Consider the following 18,660-nt stretch of genomic DNA (forward strand, 5'->3'; position numbering starts at 1 on the left):
ATTAATAATCTTCTTTGTTATCGGTGTATTATCATGTATATACGTATATACACACATGGTGTAATTTTTGTAGCCATTCTGGCCAACGGGATCCGGATGTGCGAGAGGATTTTTAAGCTCCTTGGATGCCTGCTGGGCAATCAAAAGCTGGGGTGCAAATGTATCGCCGTTAGAAGTAATTGCAGAACGTGAATCTATTTACAGGCTACTCGGGCAGACCACGCCTGAAAATTTAAACAGGGATTACGCCGCATATACGCTGGACCCTCATACCAGGTATGATGTCTATATTATTATTGCCATAAAATAAAATTATCTGCCTAATATAGTTTTATTTGCTATTTATTTACTCGTAACAAATTTTCATTTATTTTAAGATACCCCAATTTGAACGTATCCTCTGTAACGCCAATACAAGTGCGAGGTTTAGTCGACACAGATGACCCTGACAGCATCAAACAGCCTCCTGTACAGTCCGACATCGATATTCCTAAGAAACGACGTCGCCGAGGTAGAATTGCCAATATATTTTGATTGTAGTTACATTAAAATAAGCTTAATATCATAAAGCTTATTATATTATATTGTTATAAGTAAATATTATAAAGCTTATTAATGTTATCGGTCTTGATATATAGATTTACGAGGAGATTCGCAAGTGCATCCAGACACGCTCCTTCGCTGGTTACAAAAACAAGTTGCCCTGTACGACTCGGTCCAAATAAAAGATATGGGTGCCTCGTTCAAGAATGGTCTGGCTATTTGTGCAATAATTCACAGATATCGACCGAATCTAATAGACTTCCATAATTTAAATCCGGATGATACGGTTACAAACAATCAACTGGCCTTTGATATCTTAGAAAAAGAACTGAGCATACCTCCGGTAAGCTATATTTCGATTTAACTTACTGACGTAAATAATAAAAGGAGAAACAACTCGATATTCTAATTGTGAATTTTTCTAGATAATGACAGGAGAGGAAATGGCTCAATGCGACGTCCCCGATAAACTCGCCATGTTTTCTTATCTCACACAGATATACGAAGTTTTCCGCGGTGAAATCCCGTACATTAAACATCCAAAATTAGTAAGTAAATTCGTACGACGTAGAACGAAGTCAGAAGATTATTAACTGGTTTCCGTATTTTATAGTATTCAGTACCATGTCCGATATCACGGACCGCATGTTTACAATCGTCACAATACCTTTTAACAAACAAGATCCATCCTCGTCCACGAAAACCCGATCCTACGTCCCATAGGAATCATAGTCAGTCATTCATCGTTTACGATCGAAGAGCAGAGTCATTGTCATATCCCAATCCTACGACATTTTCACAACAAACCGCCGTCGAATCATTAGACCACAATAATAACAAAATATCGTTAAGTGAAAACGTTACAGAAGTGGATGACAGATTTACGATAAGCTGGATAAGAAATAAACTTCAAAAGAATATAGTTGCATCATCATTGAAGAAAATATTCGTACCACCAAGTCATTTCAATAGGGATCACGAGTGTTGTCGTTCGGATAATAGTAAAGTTAACGAGAAATTACCATAAGCCATAAATCGTTTTCCATAAATTAGTCTAATCTTCGTCACAGTAGCGAACCTGTTGACTTTCTTTTCGTATAATTGTATAACGATTGCATTTGATCGTCTTTTATAAAGGAACCTGAAAACGAAGAAAGGCCTGCACATAGTAAACAATTGAGCCAATTAACACCTGACCAAAAAGTTCAGTTAATTGACCGTATCGTCAGACAAGATAGTGCGACAAGAACGAGACACTCACGATCGCGACATAACGAAAATTTAAACCCCGCGGATAAGAAGGGAGACACGATTAGTCGACGTTCTCGAAAGAGACGAAGCACGGAGAAGATGGGCGCGACAGTGGTAAGTTTTCTTTTCCATTTTACCAAATCGTATAGTATCATCTGTAGACGTGTAACATCTTTAGAAAATACAGAATATTTTTCTTTATTTAAATTTTTAATCGTATGTTTTTGAAAGCTTCTAGTTAGCAGATCATCCAAGGTTAAAAAAAGCATTCTTTTTTTTTTATTTTAATATCTAAATCGATCCTTTGCATTCGTAAATTGAGAGTTCCGTGAATATTGAAATATTATATTTGAATGAAACGTTAAAAGAAATTAATCGCAAAGGATTGGATCGCGTACTTAACGCTTTATGGAATGGTTTCTTTAATTTCATTTAAGTCATATTTATTACATAAACATATTCCATAAGGGGTTACAAATCGAACACTAACATTCATACCCACAAAACTTACAATGCTTAATATCCTATAGTCACGGTGGCAGAAGATTCAAGCACTTATGTATCGTGGGATAATCATATCGTTGTTAATCCTCTTAATTATTGGAGTTACCATTACCATGGTGCAGAAGGAAGTCGTTACATTCTAATCGCTTCGTATAGTCAACCAAAGTATCAGTGGGACATTACAAAAACTCTCGGTTATGTTGTAAACATTTTCTATGATATTTATATTTATGTTATATATTATATAATATATTTGCTACGTCAGCTTTTGTATTTGTCCTATTTTACTAAACGTTTGTTTAGAACGAATAGATTATATAGAGTTATTTCCTAATAGCCACGGCTAGTGCCCCGTAGAATTAGATAAATAATAAAATAATCTAGATCTCAAGAAATAGAAACAACCATTGACATTCCTGTATCTTCGTTTTCTTTTTTTCTTCTCTTAAAGAACAAATAATGTTAGCAACGCTAAACTCGAGTTAAAGAACCCTCGATCTCTTTTATCCTCTTTTGTATCGCATTCAACCATTGTGATCGTTGCGAACTTAATCGATGAAAACCACGTAACATAAGCTGTGCAAATTGTGTGAATAATTCAAAAATGAAAATTAAGCTGATTATAAAGAAAACAATCATTGTAACTATATGGATATGTTAAATTAATGTCACTGTACGATTTTACGGTGGATGTAAAGGAGGAAAGGCAGAAGAGACTCGCAGATATAGAGAAAAATCGCGCCGAACGTATGAGAAGGCGACAATATTTGCGAAACATGGCGACGCAGCAATTCTACAAAAGTATGCAGATGCTGCAAGCGAACGCAAAACGCGAGAAAGACGAGCCGTTCGAAGATTATTCGATATTCTTATACCGTCAAACTGCGCCGGATTTCAAGGATAGAGTGAAATATCTAGAGCAGAAAATATTATATCCAGTAAGCTGGAAAGTGAATGATTTTGGGAGTGCATATTGTTTTATATTTTTTTATCACTTCTTTTTTGGATTTTAACAAACGATTAAACAAGTCCTAAAAAAATATTATTTTTATATATTTCTTCAATAATGGCATTGATAATAATAAACATTTAACATGTGCAAACGTATGCAAATAACGTTTAAAGGAGAACGATTACATACTAATTATTCGATAACTTTTCGTTGCAAAAGCGAAAAATTATAGCTATAAACGTGCATAAACTAACTATGTAATAGCAATACATGATTTTAAATGGTGTGCATGATATTTATGCATCGATAATATTGGAGGATGTAAAGGCTCTAAATTGCACTACTAACTATTTTCAAACAGAAGGGACGTTTGTAACATCGGTTGCGAGTGCTTATATATCTTTAAGGAACTGTAACACTAACATTACACAGTGCAAAGGAAATAAATTATGACACGCTAATTTATTTTTCACATACATATGTATATTAATAAATTTTTTAGTTTCAAATATTTTTTTTTTTTTAATTTTCTTTTTATACTTGTATTGTGATTAAAGAGGGTTCTTTCACGAGTCTTATTCTGTGGTCGTCCACTTCATCGTTCGCATATTGAAATTTATTTCATGACATTCTGCTTTTTAGGATAGAGAACCCAAGATTCACGCTGGTCATCATAGAAACAGCATAGACGAGGAGTTCTCTGGCCGAATAAAGAGCATCGAGGACAAATTGAAGGGATCCGCTCCAGCTGAAAAGAAGCCCAGGGATCTTCTACGTGCCATTGGTTTGTGTTATCTTATATTTTTCTTATTGTTGTACTTTTTCGTTATATATGATTTTCCTTTCCTATACCGAATTAAAATTTCTTATAATATCATATGTCTATAAAGGTAAAATCGAGAAGACCGATTGGAACGTGAAGGAAATCGAGAAGAAAATCGAGGAGAATAAAATGAGCCGTACTGTCCGACACGACAAAGTAGAACGAGTGCCGAAGTGGAGTCGAGAACAGGTTGGCATGCGAGTGATTAAACAGTACTCGATAATCAATGTTTTTCAGATGTGTATATGCTTCATTCAGTTTTTAGCTCGACAAATCAAGATGGAGAAGAAGGGACGGGATCAAAAGGAGACAGATAGTAAGTACGCTGATATTGACAATACCCTGAAGAATATTGACAGGAAGATCAAAGAGGGTAATGTCCTCGGGTACAATAAAGTTTCGGCTATGGCCGAACAGTTTTCGAATAAAAGTCAAGACGCGGAGCCCAGGGTGTACAAATCGGTAAATACGATATTCCAAAATCTCAGTACTGGAGGATATAGTCAGCAGGATATCCGGAGTCTTTGTGACGTCTATTGTACTTTGTATTTTTCATATAATTGCTCCCAAGAGAGTAGAATCGTCATATGTACCCATGTATCTGTAAATTTATTGTTTCTTACAGGATATACGGAATATATTTTTATATGATATATATATATGTGTAGTGCATAACACTAAAACATCATTTTACATTTGAGATTTTTCTTCCTAAGTTAATTAACTGATCTAACCGAATTAAAATATTTGTGATCCTAATGGAATTTATGTTGATACGTGTATTGTCTAATTGTAACACCTAATATGCAATTACGCATTGTTAAAAACATTATAATTCGATTGAAAAGCGCTGACTAAGATTCTTTTGTACTAAACATTTGAAGTTAATAATTACTACTTTGTTTCCTTGTACTTTTCTTGCAGAATGTCAAGCCCATAATAACGTTACCCGCGCAAGGAGGTTCGGAGATGTGTCATTTTTGCAATAAGAGAGTTTATTTAATGGAGAGACTTAGTGCCGAAGGGAAGTTTTTCCATCGAGGCTGTTTCCGTTGCGAATATTGTTCTACCTCTTTGAGAATAGGTTCGATTTTTATTCTTAATCTCTTTTGGAAATCAATGGCGAGAGAATTTTTACCAATAATAACTCTTCAACGATAGGAAACCATACGTTTGATCGGGACAAGAGTGGAGGACGATTCTACTGTACACAACATTTCGGTTTCTTAGGAGCATTAAAAGCTCGCGCAGATAAGAAGAGAGTTGCAGTGTTGAACAAGGAAAACATACCTGCCACACCAGTACATCTAAAGACACCAGAGAAGGTATGATTTCAACTTTAACTTCATCGTATACGATTTTCTCTCTAACTTAAGAATGTAAATAACGTATATCGTTTTTAGGCAAAGATACCTTTAGAAGGCGTTGTTGGTCTTGATTTACTTGATCGCGGACAAACACCTGAGAGAATAGAATTTGAAAACTTAGCAGGAATATCAGACGCCGAAGAGCCCCAAAGTCAGATGGATGAAGACGAATGGACGGATAGAAATTTCGGTGCTTCCACTGCGGAAATGGGTTCTAGCGATGACATTTCAGACATGAGGTGAGATATTTTACGGCTAAGTATAATTAAAAAAACATGATAACAGATTTTCAAACGATTTATTAATGTTTCACCAGCGATTCGGATGACGATAACGAAGTATACGAAGAAGCAATAGATCAGCCCTTAACAACCGAAGGAACTCTTGAACTTGCCAAAAATTGGACACTACGATATTCTCATCCACATGCTGCAATGGGACAGTCTGATACTGGAAGCAATGAATATGAAGATTCTAGCGATGAATACACGAACGAAGGTACAGCTTTGATTCTTCGTTTGATTGCTTCCGCTCTTTATTACTATGAAAATAACTATCTTTCTTGATTTATATTTTTATTCAGACGATGAAAGTACAACAGCTACGGAGGATGAAGACGACATACGCGCTCGAGAGCTTAGAAGACAGGAGTTTTGGCTGAAGAATCCTACCCGTAGTTCCGATACGGACACCGGTTCGGAAACGGAGGTGAAAATTTCTCAAGATTCTATAGATAATATAACTCAAGAATCTCTTATACTTCCTATACAAACTCATAATTTTATATCGCCCCAAGAAATAGACGTGAATAATAGTGAAGTTGATCAAGATATAATCAGTACAGAAGATATTGAAAAATCGCCTGATAAAAAGATACTGACAATTAATACGTTAATAGGAAACACAGATCAACCAATAGTAAACGATGTAAAATTTGATAGTGAAGAGAACACATCTCAAAGCAAAGCATCTGGAAGTTTAATTCATTTGCCTGATTCCTCTTGTAATTTACTATCAGATAATAGGGAAAATGATACTGTAAATTTAAATTCATCTGTAATTGTTTCTAATCCGATAGAACAGAATAATTCCAATATACATAATGTGGATGAGTGCATTTCAGAATATGAAAGTTTAGTAGATGAAAGTTGTGTTTTAAATTTAGATAACGGTCAAGCAGTCCAAAGTGAATCATCAAATGAAAGTGATAAAGTTATTTCTAAGCTTACTAATATTGATAGTAATGAATTAAATAATGAGGTAATTTCTGTTAATGAAAATTTGGACGAAATAGGAAGTATTAGTAGCGAATTAAGCCAAACAATAGTTTCTAGTCATAATGAAATAAGTAATAAAGTAATGCCTGACCTGGATATTACACCCGAAACATCAGAAGCAATTAGTACATCAAACATAAAACTGCAAACAGTGTTTGCAGGAATTATGCTTCCAGATGCTATTCCATTTAGTCAGACTAGTTACAGTAATACAATCCAGCCTAACACCGAAGAAGTTTTAAGCCTCAAGGAAAGACTACCGGATCTAATAACTTCTTCTCCAAACCATAGTAGAGATTCGTCGCCATCCTCCTCGTATGAAATGTACAAATCAACTGAAACATTGTATGATGAATTATTAATGTCCGATAGTCAGGACAAAATGACCGCAGAAGATACAGAAACTTGCGATTCAGAGAGTACACAAAACTACATAAAATCGACAGATGATATTCCAAAAGATAATAAATTAAAATTATCCATAAAGAATCCTAAACGAATTCCTATCGTGACTATTACTTCACCATCTCCGACAAATGAAAAGTCGTTAGAAGAAACATCTGTTGAAAGTGCTAAATTAACAGTGCCCAATAAAACTAACAATCAAGCGGTTCAACCTGACGGAAATAGTTCATTCGATAAGTTAAAACGTGATTTAAGACAAAGGAAAGCAAGGAATAAAATGTCAGTGGGTGAACTTCGGCCATTATCCACTGAAAATGCCCGACGAAAAATTAACAAATATTTCACGGACGTAAGAAAACAAAAAATAAAAGATCAAAATACACGTATTCAAAACGAAAACTCGCCTGATATTAGAGTTGTCGAATTAGATATTAAACCGAAGCTATCTGCGAAAGTTGAAACGAAAGATATAATGAAATATTTCCAAAAAACAAAGCAAGAATCTTCTGAAGAATTAAACTATGGAAGACCCGAAAGTCCAAAAAATAATAACAATATAAATAATGACGAATTAAATGAAATTGATGTTGACGCTATCGTTAAGGAATTTGAGGAGATAGAGCGACAAAACGAGGAAATGTCTTCGATTGACACTGAAGATATTGAATCTAAATTGCATTTGGATACCTTATCTACGAAATTGCATTTAGAAGACACAAATGAACAATCAAACGTAGCAAATAATGTAAATGTAGCGAAAGAACGTGAGCTGCCTTCTAATGGACAAAATATAACTTCAAATAACATTGCACAAACTGAAGTGCATAAAGAAAAGCAGAGTATCATCATTGATCATCCTACGAATGAAATCAATTCGGAACAAACACCTTTGCCTTCACAACAAGTCAATAACATCTTAGATGCTAAATCATATGAAAATATAATAATTAATCCCTCTAATAATGCGATCAATGCAGAAGAAAAAATATTGACCTCACCACTAATAAGTGATATTTTACAGAGCACATCACATGAATGTATGGCAACTAGTTCTCACAAAATACAGGAATCAAATACAGGACAAGCAATATTAGAATCCAACAGCAACACGTTAGTGTCTAAATTGGATGAAAGAAGAAAAGAAGTAACAACTGATCTTCGTACAGAACAAATAACTCCGCAACTCAATAATATTTTTGTAACCGAATTCTATGAGAAAGAGACAAATAAGCAGTTTGGACCCAAAAATGTACAACAAACAATGTTGATTCCACATTTAAATTATGGTATCTTAGGAACCAAATTACACGAACAGAAAATGGATGACGCAACTCATTCTGCTAGTAATACAAAGCCTGATGTAAAACAGATAGTATCGACGACGCAATTTAATAATATTAACAATAATAAGTACGATATTGTACATAGAAGCGATAATACTCTAAATAGGAGGAAAGAAATTACTAATAGAAATGATACGTTATATAAAAGTTCCAAATCTTCTTGTGAATTAACAGCCTTACCTGTCGAACACGAGCAAGTTACTAAAGTTAAGATTGTTGAACAAAACATTGAAGTACCAAAACATGTAAAGAATATGAATTCAAATAGTAATACAATTCTACCAAATCTAACGGATGAAATTCCAAAAAGGCCAGATAGAAAACATGGACATCATGAACTCAGTTCTTCAATAAGGCTTGACATATCCAATGCACAACTTACTCCTGATGTTCCAATAAGAAGAAGAAGTTCAAAACAAAAGTCTAATGTTCCACCTTCTTTGGAAGAGTCTACCTGTAACTCTACCTGTAAATCAAGTTCCGCTACAATTAATGAGAGATTGATTGAATCAGATATTAATACTAATAAACATAATGACGCGATAAATATAGGGACTAATAAGTTAAAACATTCGTCTGAAACAGCAAATCGGAATAGTGAAATAAGTAAAACAATAAATACGTTAGGAAATACTAGCGATGAACATAAACATTCTCAACACACAAAGTCTCCTCCATTAATAAACTCTGACAAGCGTGAATCTATGAAATCTATACCTCCTAAAAATGATAGAACAAAGAAAGATAAATGTATAGTATCTTAGCATATATATTAATATTTAAATCACATATATGAGTGCATATGATGAACAAATCTTCAAACACAATTACTGTATGTTTTCAATATGTTTTTCAATTTTATGATTTACATTTAGGGAAATTGTGTGAGATATGTTAATAAAGTAAAGAAAAAAAGATATTACTTATACTTGGCTGATGGTATATCTTATTAAAATACCCAAAGCCGTTAAAGAAAAGGTAAAGCATCTTTATGTACGAATGGAGTGACCTATTGAACTAATTTTAAATTAACCGTGACTCAAGTTGATTAATTGTTTGTGTTTGATTTAGTGTTCATGCTAAAACTGGCAATGTAACTCTCTTACCAATTTGTATTAATTTTGAAATTACCACCAGCCAATACTTTATTAAAAATCTCACTGTCTCATTTTAGACAAATTCATATGGTTATCATGATCAGTTTCACAATAAACATTGGGCGAGTATTAACAGGAACATCATATATTTTTATATACATTTCTAAGATGCCAGACTATTTCTTATTGGACTCTAGTAATGAAAGTAATTAACAAGTTTAATATTATTAATACTACAAAACACTCTTTTGACCAAATGCATCATGTTCTTTGCCACTAATTGTTTCACTAATTCACTAAACAAATCTTTTTTTCTTTTTGATAACATTTAACGTTCATAATATTTCTATTCGTCTATTAATCTATGTGTGATCTCACAGGTTGCCTCCAATGAAGGTACGTCAGAAGAGAGCGAAGAAAATTCAGCTACAGAAATATCGACGGACTCTGAATTTGAACACGATGGTGCAACTCCCACACAACATGAGATTCCAGAAATTACGATCAACGATTCGTATGTCCGCAAAACCAGGGGAAATTATGTCGAGCCTAAGAAAGTTCAAGTAAAAAGCAAAGTTATTTCATCAATTAATGGGAATATCAAACAAGATAAAGATTTAGAAATCGCGAAGTCGCAATTAAAAACGGATCATAATATAAATCCTTCTCATCTTGAGAAAGAGAGTAAGCTGAATTTATTAGGATTCAATAATACGAATGTAGCTCCATTAATAAATCCACGCAAAGGAGATTATTTATTGAACCGCACTCATTCTACCGAAGGTATTGCATCTAAATTATCTTTGGAGCTAAAAAAGAAGTATTTACTCGGTGGTACAGCCTTTGGTAGTTCTGTCATGAAGTCAGGATCAGCTTCGAATGTAGATACTCAGTTAAGAAATTTCACAGACGCTATTTCTCAACATCAAAAGCTCTTAAATCCCGCTCCAGAACCAAGTCCAACGATGCAAGCATTCTTACAGGGAACGAGCAAATTACGATCGAATAATACTCAACTTTCTCCTATATCACCTACAGCTATATTCTCTTCATCTCCGATAAAACCATACAATGCCAATCGTTCCCCACAGAACTTATTAAACAACGATACTCCTATTTATAAAGCAACAATTTTGCCTGAAATATCGAAAACCCACTTACCAGATTTGGTAAAAGAATCTAGTATATTAAAATCAAAAACTTCACCTAACATTGTCTGTGGTGAATCCAAGGACATAGAGAACAAAGAAACTATGAAAGAACAAGTGGCATCTAGTCAATTGCATACAGTTAAGAGCTCACAAATATTAGAAAATGCGCGAAACTCTCAAAATACAGAGAGCAATTTTACTGTGACTACAGATGAAAATAATGGTTTCCGACCACGAAGTCCCTTGCATGAGACCTCTATCATAGTACCCCAAGTCGATTGGAGTAAAAACAAGGAAGAAACGAAAGAGACTGCCAGTACTGGAGATTCAGACATAGACAGCGATTCTTTATCTTCTGGCGATGGTGAAGCGGAAGATGAACCGCAGGATAAATCACCTGCTGTAAATTTGTCTCCTCCGCGTTTACAAATTCACAGTACAGATGGAGATCTGTTACTGGACGAGGAAGCTAACAAATATAGAGACTTCGATGATGGCCAGTCATTCGAACCAGATTCCATAGAGTGTTCATTTTTACGCGACAAAGAGTTGAATACTAAGATGAACACTGCAGTTCCTGCTCCAATATCTTCCACGAATAAAACTTCAATGGAGCTAGAGATAGTAAAGAATGAGATTGAGCAGTTAGAACTGCAGGATGATGGCAAAAAGAGCATTAGCAATTGCAGTACTCCTACATCGATAACTTCTGCAATTTCCAATAAACATGATGATTCTGAAGAGAATGACATCACCACAGCTGCCCTTACGGAAACAGAATTTTCAGAATGGGCTCGTGATGGTGAGGTCATTGTCTCAGATGATCTACGAGATGTTGAGTTCAATATTAATCCAGAATTTATAACCACAAGGCGGAAACCTACATTATCAGATGCTTCGAAAGCAGGTCATACTCCAATTACGATAGCTAAACAAGAAGATTTAACAGATATGGACTTGGATTTTCCGAAGTTTGACAAACAGATAGATGTTCCTATTAACAATACCTCGAAACTTTTAGCTAACGGTGAAAATATAGATTTTATGGACACAGATAACGAATCACTCCTTGATGATAGTTTGCAAGATGCTTCTAATACTGTTATGCTCAAGAATAGAGGATATATAGAATTCGTAAACATTAAGAGCTCACCAACGCTTACAAGTTCACGAGATAAATTAATTACCGACGCTCCTATCGCAAAATTAGAAGTAGAGAATGATTCGTGCTCAGAGGAAGAAGCTTATAACGACAGAAACGTGATAGAAATAAATCCAGTTACCATGGATGATGTTATGAATAAACTAAACGGTGCTATAAATAAATCCGAGAATAATACTAAATCAAACGTAGGAACAAAATCAAATTCTGTTCAAGAAGATCAATCTATCACGGAAGCAATAAATAAAGAATTGTTCCAATCAATGGAGGAAGATAGTTTGCTTATCGTTGAACCAGCTGAAGATACCACTACTAGTGAAGTAGTCACTATTCTTGCTAGTCCTGTGAATCCACAAGTTTCAATAGTTCCGAGTCAAACTCAAAAGGAACCTGAGCAAGAAGAAGAAACGAAAATAACAGCTGATTCAAGCAATCCTGACTATCTGGAATATGTGAAACGTTTACAATCTAGAATCGCAGAATTTAGCAACGCCAAAGACTCTATAGATGTCAGAAAATCTAAGAGAAAGAACTCCAAAAGCTCTCTGCAATCTCGTGCCGCTGAGATGATAGCAGAAGAAATCAAGAATCAAGAAATGACGGTAAATAACAGCTTTAATTCACCAGCTACCTCTAGGAAATTAGAAGAAATTACCAGAGAAAGATTCAAACAAAAGAATGTAATACAAGATTTACTAATGGATAAAGTGGAAGCTCATAAGCAAAAGTCTGCAGAAAAGAAAGCGAGAAGGGCTGCTAGAGCTTCGTCGTTCAATTCAAATCCAACTTTATCGCCAATAAGACCATCTATTCCTAATGTTTCACTGATTAATAAATTCGTGCCTACATCTATAGTAACACCTGAAAATAGTCCCTCGCATACTACTTCTGCTGAAACCAAGAAGTCTGTAGAAAGTGAAACATCTTATGAGTCACAGAAATTGCCTTGGAAATCAGAGACAGGAAAAACTACGAGTGAAGAAACTAATAAGAATGATATTCAATCCTCTGAAAATACCACATTAATTAAAATAGGTAATGAGAAAGAAAACTTTAGAACTCCGGTCGCACCTCCAAGATTGAAACACGAAGAAGCAAAGAGGACAGCAGAGAAGGCAAGGCAAGATGCAAGGGAAAGAGCCAGATTAAAGAGTGACGAAGATCTAGGTCTCAGTCCAGAAGATAAAATTAAAGAGCTAAGAATGAAAGTCGCTCGAAGACAACTTTCCATGGAAGAGAGAAAAACTAAAGAAGAAATACATGAACCTCGCATGAGACTCTACAGTTCTGGAGCAAACAAGACTGGATTAAAATTGCAAACGAGCAAGAGTACAGACAATATGAAGGCTGTAGCAGAGGCAATAAATTTTACTGGCTTATCTGCTGCCAATGCAAAATCAATGGATGAACTGTTACATGCTGATTTTCCAAAGTCAAATAATTCTGTTGCCGTTGTAAAAAGAGATAAGAAGCAAAAGACGAAAGATCCAGAAAGAAGAAAGAGTATCATCCAAGCAGTGTCAGATTTCTTCTTCAAGAAAGAATCTTCTCCTTCGCCGTCCAATCAAAAAGACAAATTATCTATGTTCCGTCTGACGTCAAAAACAAAAGGCAAAGTACGTATATCCTATTTCTTCTTCGTGCTAGTCTCTCTACATTCCTTCTATTGTATAGCGTATACGTATTCTCCAGTATCTCTTAACTAATTGGATTCTGAAATGTTTCAGTTATATAAATCATATTCGGAAGGGTCAGATGTAAGCAACTCATAAGTCATTGATACTAATTTTTCCAGTATTAGCTTTCTTATGCCACTATTTGTATTCGCTATTGTATATCGTGCAGGTACTATGATTTTATTTTCGTTTGCCGCATTTTCTCGTCTGCTTTGAAGGGGTAACATATTGATTGGCATAAGCTACATGGAATTGTTTTGTATTGTACCGTTGTTGAATCCTCGTAGTAATAATCTGCCCTATAAATAAGCATGGTAACTTTTATCAGACACATAAATTGCCATTTCAGTATGTTCGTTTTTCTTTTTTAGTGTGCTTTAATCAAGTTGTATCTAACATATAGATATTAAGAAAATACTATTGAAAAACAGGTGGCTGGGTAGTTTATTTGATAGTTACTATATTCTCTGTTATATTCCTATTATATATAGAGTAAACTATTTCTTTATTAATTAATTTATCAAATTAAGTTGCTAAATTATGTAGTGTGCAGATATCTATATTTGTATTTTGTAACTGCATTTTCATATCATGAAATTTTGAAAGCTTGTTCAATGTACTCCAATAGTGAAGTTTATTGTAATTTTTATTTCCAATATTAAAATTGTTTACATTAATTATCATTTATATTTATCTTTTTATATTTATCAAAGCAATAACAAGAAACCAATGTTATAGTATATCTTTTTTCAGCTTGATAAAGTCTTATCGCCAAAGACTAACACTAGACCAAAAAGTGTGTGCGAGGGTATGCTCACAAGAAATTTCCTAAATGAAAACCCGCCGCCAATTCCACCACCACCCCTTACTTACACCATTCCTACTACACAAGTTTCAGGTATGAATAAGATATTAAGTACCACAACTATGTGAACATAAGAAAATTTTATTTCTTATATTTTATATCCATTGTTTGTTTAACAGATGATAGTTTATCAGATGATGATACAAAAACAACAGCAGTGTCAGCATCATGCATGCACAAGGCTACAGTGACAGAAGGTTCTTGCAATAGCATTTCACGCAAAACAAAAACTACAAAACGAATAGCTAGACAAGCACAATTAAAGAGGTATGTAACAAAGCTGTTTTATACTCTTATAGTAATTCAAGCATTTATAATTCTCTTATAAATATTCCAAAGGTTGCGTATGGCTCAAGAGATACAGAGAAAACTAGAAGAAACAGAAGTTAAACAAAGAGAATTGGAAAGCAGAGGTGTTAGCGTTGAAAAAGCACTTCGTGGAGAAGGCGGTAAGAATCTATCGCTACAAAAAATTTCATTGTAGACGCTTAAAATAAAAAGTACTTATAATATTTAGAATGCTCTGATCGGGAAGAAGCGGATTTACTGAGAGAGTGGTTCGATCTTATGAAAGAACGCACGGAATTACGCAGATACGAAAAGGAGCTTTTGGTACGAGCTCAAGAAGTTCAACTTGAAGATCGTCATGAAAGATTGCAACAGGAATTACGTGAACGCTTAGCTGACGATGGTTAGTATTTTCTTGCAATGTTTCAATGTTTATTAATGGTTTAATGATATAATAGTAATATAAATTTTATTTTATAATACATTTATAAAAGAATATTATAAAGAATAGGATATATTGACAATTTACAGATGACAAAAAGACCAGCGCTGATGTAAAAAAAGAAGGAGAGATTTTAACAGAAATGTTGGAAATAGTTGCAAAACGGGACTCGCTCATTGCTCTTTTAGAAGAGGAGCGACAAAGGTGGTGTAAATCTACATCCCAAACATTAACTTCCTTTCCTACACATACCGTTGCCTGTTTTTCGCACGTATCTAATTTCTTTTCTCCTGATTTGAGCGATACATCTTCTGTGCTCACTTTAGTAGTCATTTTAATCATGTATGTGTTTTTGACTAACTTAATAGAATTATTCATTAACTTTTACAATGAACCGCTAACGCTTTTCAATTCTTCATACTTTTTTAAATTTTCTTAATTACATAAATGATATTTGAATTTCTCTATTTTCATTTATGTATTACAAATATTAAAAAGTTCTTAAGCTCCTTTACAGCATTCCTATTTCATTAATTTTATACATAATCGTATGTACGATTACATATAAAAGCTATAAATCGTTCACATTATAGCTCAGTGCATTTTGTTATATCATTTTTTTCTATAGAGTATTATATATTTATTTTACAAAGACTACTATATTAACTACTGATCACAGTATACAGTTTTTTCCATTCACTTGTAATTTTACATTGCATGCAGAAGAGCAGATTAGGAGAGTTATTTTCTACATTCTTCTTTTACAATTTTTAAATTTTTATTGTAATTCAGTTACGCATGTTGTTCATATACACATTTTTTTTGTTTTTTTTACTGTAAGTATTTTTTTGCATCATAATAAAGTGGTGTATTCGTATATTTGACTGTATTGTAGTGCTGTTGAGAGAATGAAAATATTTTAATTGTATTTAAAATTATATTTGATCGTGTACAGGGTTAAAAATATAGCATTGTTAAAATTATAGAAATGTAATTGTTGTTAGATTTTAAAGTATTCTTTGATGGATACTTCGAAAAGAATAAAATATGTTACTATATGTGTTTATGGTGATTATTTCCTAAACACATATCACTGTTAAAAGACCTTATAGGCAAAGTTTTTAAGCAATAATTGTTAATTAAATAGATTTTTGTATAAGAATGGAAGTATATTATATATTTTCATAAAAAATTTTCGTTAATTTCATTCCATAAATTTTTAAAGAAATATTTAATAACACATAATAAATCCATTAACATACAAAAATATTTTAACATATTTGGTTGCTTTATATTAATTATTACTGTGTTCCATTTGCACGAAATAAAGACGTTATCATTGCATATTTCAATCCTGGCTATTGTATTTAGTTAATGGAAGCATACTTTTCTTTTAGGTATCAAGATGAAGATCGTGACCTTGAAGCTCAAATGTTGGCTAAAGGCCTCAGATTAACACCAATAAAAAAATGTGGTCCTAAGTATTCGGTTTAATAGGAATCACATTATTGTACATATACTCCATTCTATATTTCCATTCACAAATTCTAACAAATAAGTAATTTAATTATGTTGTAAATAAGAAACAGATCTTACAAAGATGAAATGTCTTACAAAGATCAAAACTTAATTGTCATGTAACTCTTTTGTATGTTGAAATTTTAATTCAATTGCAAGTCTTTTAACACAAAAATGCAAATATGCAAATTTCATATATTCATCCTCTTTTAAAACAAAAACACGGACCATTTATTTTATTTTACATCTCCAATTTTTACAAATTGTTTACTATGACACCTGTTTTAAGCTGTACACATCATATGTATATAATTTTAAGGAATTCGATTTATTTGTAGTATACTTTTTATCTACTGTACATCATATGTTTTCAAATCGTCCGAACACCAAGTGGAATTGTATTATAAATGAATTTCTTAGTCCTCATTGCTTAAGATTTAAGGTAAGATAACATAAGATCAAGCAAAAACATAAACTTTAGTGCACATTTACAGGAAAAAATGTGCAATCTGTATAGGAAAACTCAATATAACATATATGGATTTGAAAAAAATTTTATGAATACATATATATATTTTATCATTGCAAACACAAAAAATTCTGCCTTTACATGTAAATCAATCAAAATATAATCATTATACATATACATAGATTTGATTATTTGCAGACACAAAATATTATATTTTGCGATTTAACATAGTAACTAAACAAGAAGTGATATAGAAAATACCTTTTGCACTACAATAATGTGCATTGCAACATACACAGCCACATGATATGTACATTATACAATTAAATAAGATGTATAAATCTATTTTTATGTTTACAAAGAGACTGGTAAATGGAATGTATAAACAATTATAGGATTTTAATAACTCACAAACATGTAAAGTTTTGTATGAAATATAATTGGAAAAATGAACATATATTTACTATTAGAAAATAATGTTGAAATCAGCCTGTTTCCTTGATACATATTTAACTTGTACAATAATAATGTCAGTTACAAATATCGAAACAAGCTGCCAATTTTTCAGCCTCAAATGTTAAACATTTAAACAGTAACTTAAAATGTAAAAATATAATAATAATCCTAATATAAATAAAAATATAATATAATTGAATACAAATCATTACACACTAAATTGCAAAATGTAGGTAGGGAATGTAGTATCATTCAAATCATTATTGCCATTCATATGAATTAACGAGCAAATGAATGTGAATCAATTTTTTTAATGCTTTATTTAAATTGCTACTATACTATACAAAAATATTTTTGTATATTATAAGAAACCTAAATGCCATTATAAATGTATTAATAAAGTGTATATCATACAACATATAAATATGTAGAATGTAATAAAATTAAAGAAAACAATATAAAGATGTAGAAAGTAAGCATTTTTAAAAATTAGACTATTACAAATAACAGTTTATCATGAAGGCTAAAATATACTAAGTGCTATATGACTCAGTATCACTTAGTCCTTTATACATTTAACTAATAAACTACATTAAAAATTACTAAATTGAAAATTCATAAACAATATTTTTTATTTCTTTGCATATTTACATTTCATATTTTAATACTCAATGTTAGTTCTTCTAAACTTCTTTGTTAAAAATGTTCAATATGAAAAAATTGAAGTTTTTTAACCTTTATAAATAAAAATAGGTTAACTCTTACAGGACATCTCATAATAATACATTAATTGCCTAGACTTATATTAATTAATTATGAAATTCAGCTCATTTGGGAAAGTTTTACGATGTTCATAGCAATCATGGGTGCCTAGAAGGTGGAATTGTACAACATGTATGTAATTGAAGAGAAATCATATAAATAGTAAACTGAGAATTTATGTTCAACATTTGTGAAGAAATAAAACTGTATAAAACTAGTCTTTTGTAAAGGAGAATGAACAATAATGTGATTCATGCAACATATTTATTAAAATATAATTTAAATCATCGCAAAAACATTTGATTTTAA

At 32.6% G+C, this 18,660-nt stretch overlaps 1 protein-coding gene across 7 annotated transcripts in view; it reads left to right on the forward strand.

Moving 5' to 3' along the window:
• The window catches only part of LOC100650962 (F-actin-monooxygenase Mical), a 103,559-nt gene extending 85,508 nt beyond the window's left edge, over positions 1-18,051 (forward strand). For 3 of the 7 annotated variants that reach the window (XM_020863677.2, XM_020863678.2, XM_048407481.1), the window contains exons 6-27: positions 74-276; positions 378-511; positions 639-886; positions 969-1,091; positions 1,681-1,908; positions 2,997-3,236; positions 3,893-4,034; positions 4,141-4,262; positions 4,311-4,535; positions 4,998-5,157; positions 5,235-5,398; positions 5,477-5,679; positions 5,757-5,938; positions 6,024-6,148; positions 9,943-13,491; positions 13,603-13,632; positions 14,305-14,449; positions 14,536-14,683; positions 14,756-14,865; positions 14,934-15,107; positions 15,236-15,350; positions 16,544-18,051. In XM_020863677.2, coding sequence (XP_020719336.2) covers positions 74-276; positions 378-511; positions 639-886; positions 969-1,091; positions 1,681-1,908; positions 2,997-3,236; positions 3,893-4,034; positions 4,141-4,262; positions 4,311-4,535; positions 4,998-5,157; positions 5,235-5,398; positions 5,477-5,679; positions 5,757-5,938; positions 6,024-6,148; positions 9,943-13,491; positions 13,603-13,632; positions 14,305-14,449; positions 14,536-14,683; positions 14,756-14,865; positions 14,934-15,107; positions 15,236-15,350; positions 16,544-16,640 — 6,867 coding nt within the window. In that variant the 3' untranslated portion in view covers positions 16,641-18,051. Of the gene's footprint in view, positions 1-73; positions 277-377; positions 512-638; positions 887-968; positions 1,092-1,680; positions 1,909-2,996; positions 3,237-3,892; positions 4,035-4,140; positions 4,263-4,310; positions 4,536-4,997; positions 5,158-5,234; positions 5,399-5,476; positions 5,680-5,756; positions 5,939-6,023; positions 6,149-9,942; positions 13,492-13,602; positions 13,721-14,304; positions 14,450-14,535; positions 14,684-14,755; positions 14,866-14,933; positions 15,108-15,235; positions 15,351-16,543 lie in introns of those variants that run through there. The other 4 variants (XM_020863675.2, XM_048407480.1, XM_048407482.1 and 1 more) reach the window with 4 other exon arrangements.
• The last annotated feature ends 609 nt before the right edge of the window (positions 18,052-18,660 follow it).

This window comes from Bombus terrestris, chromosome 7 (assembly GCF_910591885.1).
Source record: "Bombus terrestris chromosome 7, iyBomTerr1.2, whole genome shotgun sequence".
Taxonomy (NCBI): Eukaryota; Metazoa; Arthropoda; class Insecta; order Hymenoptera; family Apidae; genus Bombus; species Bombus terrestris.